Genomic DNA, 3,921 nt, shown 5'->3' with positions numbered 1-3,921 from the left:
TAAAGCATGGAGGCATGTCAGTGTGTACTGTTTAAAGTAGAGACACTACATACTGATATACACCTGAACATCAGCAGGAGAGGACTCTTTAAAGTAGAGACACTACATACTGATATACACCTGAACATCAGCAGGAGAGGACTCTTTAAAGTAGAGACACTACATACTGATATACACCTGAACATCAGCAGGAGAGGACTCTTTAAAGTAGAGACACTACATACTGATATACACCTGAACATCAGCAGGAGAGGACTCTTTAAAGTAGAGACACTACATACTGATATACACCTGAACATCAGCAGGAGAGGACTCTTTAAAGTAGAGACACTACATACTGATATACACCTGAACATCAGCAGGAGAGGACTCTTTAAAGTGAAAGATGGAAAACCTCCGCTCTCCCTCGTTATATAAGAACACACTTCGTCCCCATAAAGCTCGCTCTCTGCACAGAAACCCAACCAGAGGAGAGTTTTTAAAAGCAGGAAGCTCTGTATTTATTACGTGGATCAAACAGGAGGAATATGCATTATTAATAGAGACTTAGAATACCTCTAATATGTGAATATATCTGCAGCGCAGGGCGAAAATGCTGCAGCACACGCTCACTCTTCTCGACTAAAACTGCCATTAAGGATCAAATAATCAAAGAAAAGATGGATGAATGTTTTTGTATTTAGTTTTTATTCCATCTACGATTTTTTACTTTTGCAGTCATTTATAGTTTCTGATGGCTCGGTCAGAAAACAGAACATTTCTGTCACGTTTTCACAAAGGAAACTTTTCTTCATATTGCATCGATAGTCGAGCGACTAACAAACCTCAACAGGATCTGAGCAAGAAATGCTGAAAGAAGATAAAAAATATTTATCTCAAAGGGAATAGATATGCAACCGCTGCAGAGGAAGGAGAGAGAAAGTGTTTGCACGTGAACAGATGAGAATCAGGTTTATTATCAAGTCTGTTCACACTAAGCATTCAGCCGTATGTCGCTAAAGCTCACATGGAGAGTCAAGAGAAAAGCTTTTTTAGGAGAAATCCAGAAAATAAGTGTTTAGGAACTCTAAATGTTTCATGTGTTAACTTTAGAGTAGGGCTGCTCAATTAATCATATTTTAATCACGATTAAGGCTTGCAACGATTACGAAAACAACGTAATCGAAATAAAACGATTATTTTTGTATTATTATTACTATTGCTTTTTTTTAATACTTTTTTTTTTTTTTGGTTTTTCAGTTGAATTGTAATCGACTGTTAAAAATATACTGTTCACATTTTTTTCTCCAAGAAATGGATGTTTTCAAAGTCGATGGATAATCGCATTTAATAAATCGCAATTACAATTATTGACCCAAATATATTCTTAATTAAAGAAATAAACATCCTAAAAATGGTAAAAAACGGTCAAATGTTGAGACAAGTGTTAAACATTAGAGATAACAAACACGACTGGATGAAAACACCTTAGTTATTTTAAGTGAAAACCTTAAGTAACCTTTAAAGATAGGAATGGAGGTCATATATCTTAGAGAAAGGTTGTAATACTATGAAAAAAAGTTGTACATTTTCCATTAAAAAAGTCCTGATTCTTTGAGAAAATAAAGTTCTGGTAATTAAAGAGAAATATACTGATGATTGGATAAAAAATATCTACATTTTTCTACTAAAAAGTGAGATAAACATCTTAGTTATGTTAAGTAATAAACCTTCAGCGAACTGCAGTTAGGTCATATATCGAGGAGAAAGGTTGTACTTTTTCCAAGAATTATTATTTTTTTGGACAAAGTCGAAATCTTTGTATAAAAACATGTTGATTTTTTACGTTTCTTTAACTGCACTCTAATAGAGATACATAATAAAACCAGTGGGACATGGTGATGGTAAATACACTGAACATATGGGAAGTATGTGCACATACACAGATCATTGTTTACTATCAAGTCAGTTTACACACGGAATCTAGCTGTATGATGCAAAAGTACAAATGTAACTTTTAGGAGGAATCCAATGAACTCCTTATAGATAAAAAGATAGTATTTATTTTTTTAAAGTAGTAGTAATTTAAAAAAAAAGTTACAATCCAAGAAATAACACATAATACTATGAACAAGTTGTACATTTTCCAGAAAAAAGTAAGTAGTTAAATTGTTGAAAAAATTGGAAATATTTTTAGAAAATAATGTTGATATTTGACTTTTCTTCAACTGAGTTCTTATAGAGATAAACAATAACACCAGTACCTGGATGGGGCATGGTGATGGTGTGAAATAATAATAATAAAAACAAATTAAAGTACCTGGATGGGGCATGGTGATGGTCTCGTTGGCGTTGATGGAGCCCACGTTGAAGATCACCACCGCGGACGCGTTTTGAGCGGCTGCATGGCGGATCTGGTCCTTATAGGTGCAGTTTCCCCGGGCGATCAGAGCCACCCAGGCGGCCGGACCGGGCACCAGGAAGCGGGTGTTTGGGTCGCAGGCCTGCCGGTCCTGTGGACCTCCGGGAAGAACCACCACCCCTCTGGCTTCTTTTTTCGGGCTGTGCTCGCCGTAGCGACCGCACTCAGTCTTCTCGGTCCGGAGCTCCGAGGTGGCCGGGTCCACGTAGGTGATGTTCACAAAGGCCGTGTACCACTCCTCTCTTTCGGCCACAGTGAAGTCGAGACACAGCAGGTGGACGAAGCAGAAGGAGAGCAGCCAGGTGGAGAGAGCCAGGCTGCGGCAGGCGGCCACCAGAGAAACCGGGGCCATGGTGCTCTAAACCCGGGGAGAGAGAACCGGGAGAGGCCGGTTCACTCCACCATCATCATCCGGGGACAAGAGGGGGTAATCCGGGGGAAGTTAGCCAGGACAACCGCTGATTTTGGAGTCTGGTTTTCACTGTGTTCCCGTGGTTTCTTTTCACCGTTTATCCTTGTTTACAGCTTCAATTGTTCACAGTTTTTCAGGGTTTTCAGTCTCTATTTTAACCGTTGGTCCCTGTTTTCAATCTCTATTTTAACCGTTTGTCTGTGTTTTCGGTCTCTATTTTAACCGTTGGTCCCTGTTTTCAGTCTCGATTTTCACCGTTTGTGTCTTGTTTACAACTTCTATTTTTCAGTTTTCTGCCTCTGATTCTCACGGTTTTCCCGACTCAATTTGAACCGTTTTCCCGTGATTTCGAACACTATTTTCACCCTTTCCCCACCTCTATTTCTCTCAGTTTTTCTCGTGTTTCCACCTATATGTATCACCTTTCCCCCTTGTTTTCTATCTCCCCCCCTTTCCCCCTTGTTTTCTTTTGTATTCCTCACAGTTTCCCCGTGTTTTCAGCCTCCGCCCGTTAGCCTCCAAATCGAGAACACAAACAGCTCCTATAAAATCCTCAACAGCTTCCGAAAGAAACGACCGTTAAAACAGCTCAACTTCAAAGGACCGAAGAGAAACACCGGAGCATGGATTTACTGTTAATTTAACGGTACAAATAATCAGTTAAAGGTTTTTTAATCTGGTCGCAGCAGCGGAGCTAAACAGCTGCTTTGTTTTGACTGGGCCCGATGTGTGAAGCAAATGCTAACAGAGCATAGCACTTCCGGGTAGGGTTTTCAAAATAAAAGCTGGAGTGTTATGTATGTTTATCGTGTACTTGAGTACAAGTAGAAGAACTCAGATCTTGTGCACCATTTATCTCTGAACTGTAGTGGAGTAGAAGTACACAGTAGCACTAATTTATGATTTTAAGAAAGTTTTCCACTAAACAAATTAAAGTCATTCTTTTATTTTGAAGTTCAGCACTCTTTATTTCCTTTCTGAGTGTATTTGGCGCCTCTAGCGGCCCGGCTGAGGGACTGCAGCTGAACACACAAACAGAAACACGCCAGACTTTTACTGTTTTACCAAAGTAAAGACTGAAATAAAATAGTCGAAAAATACTCCATTA

General features: G+C 39.3%; 1 protein-coding gene across 1 annotated transcript; it reads right to left on the bottom strand.

The window, feature by feature from the left end:
- Nucleotides 1–2,299: 2,299 nt before the first annotated feature.
- Nucleotides 2,300–3,530, bottom strand: LOC104949412 (RING finger protein 150-like; the record flags this gene model as incomplete). The annotated part of the gene is made up of 1 exon (XM_010775771.1): nucleotides 2,300–3,530. A coding segment is annotated over exon 1 (454 nt), but the record flags the coding sequence as incomplete, so codon positions are not given.
- Nucleotides 3,531–3,921: the final 391 nt, after the last annotated feature.

Source organism: Notothenia coriiceps, unplaced genomic scaffold (genome assembly GCF_000735185.1).
Source record: "Notothenia coriiceps isolate Sejong01 unplaced genomic scaffold, NC01 NC01_scaffold00016146, whole genome shotgun sequence".
Classification (NCBI taxonomy): Eukaryota; Metazoa; Chordata; class Actinopteri; order Perciformes; family Nototheniidae; genus Notothenia; species Notothenia coriiceps.
This window is presented reverse-complemented; position numbering and strand designations above follow the sequence as displayed.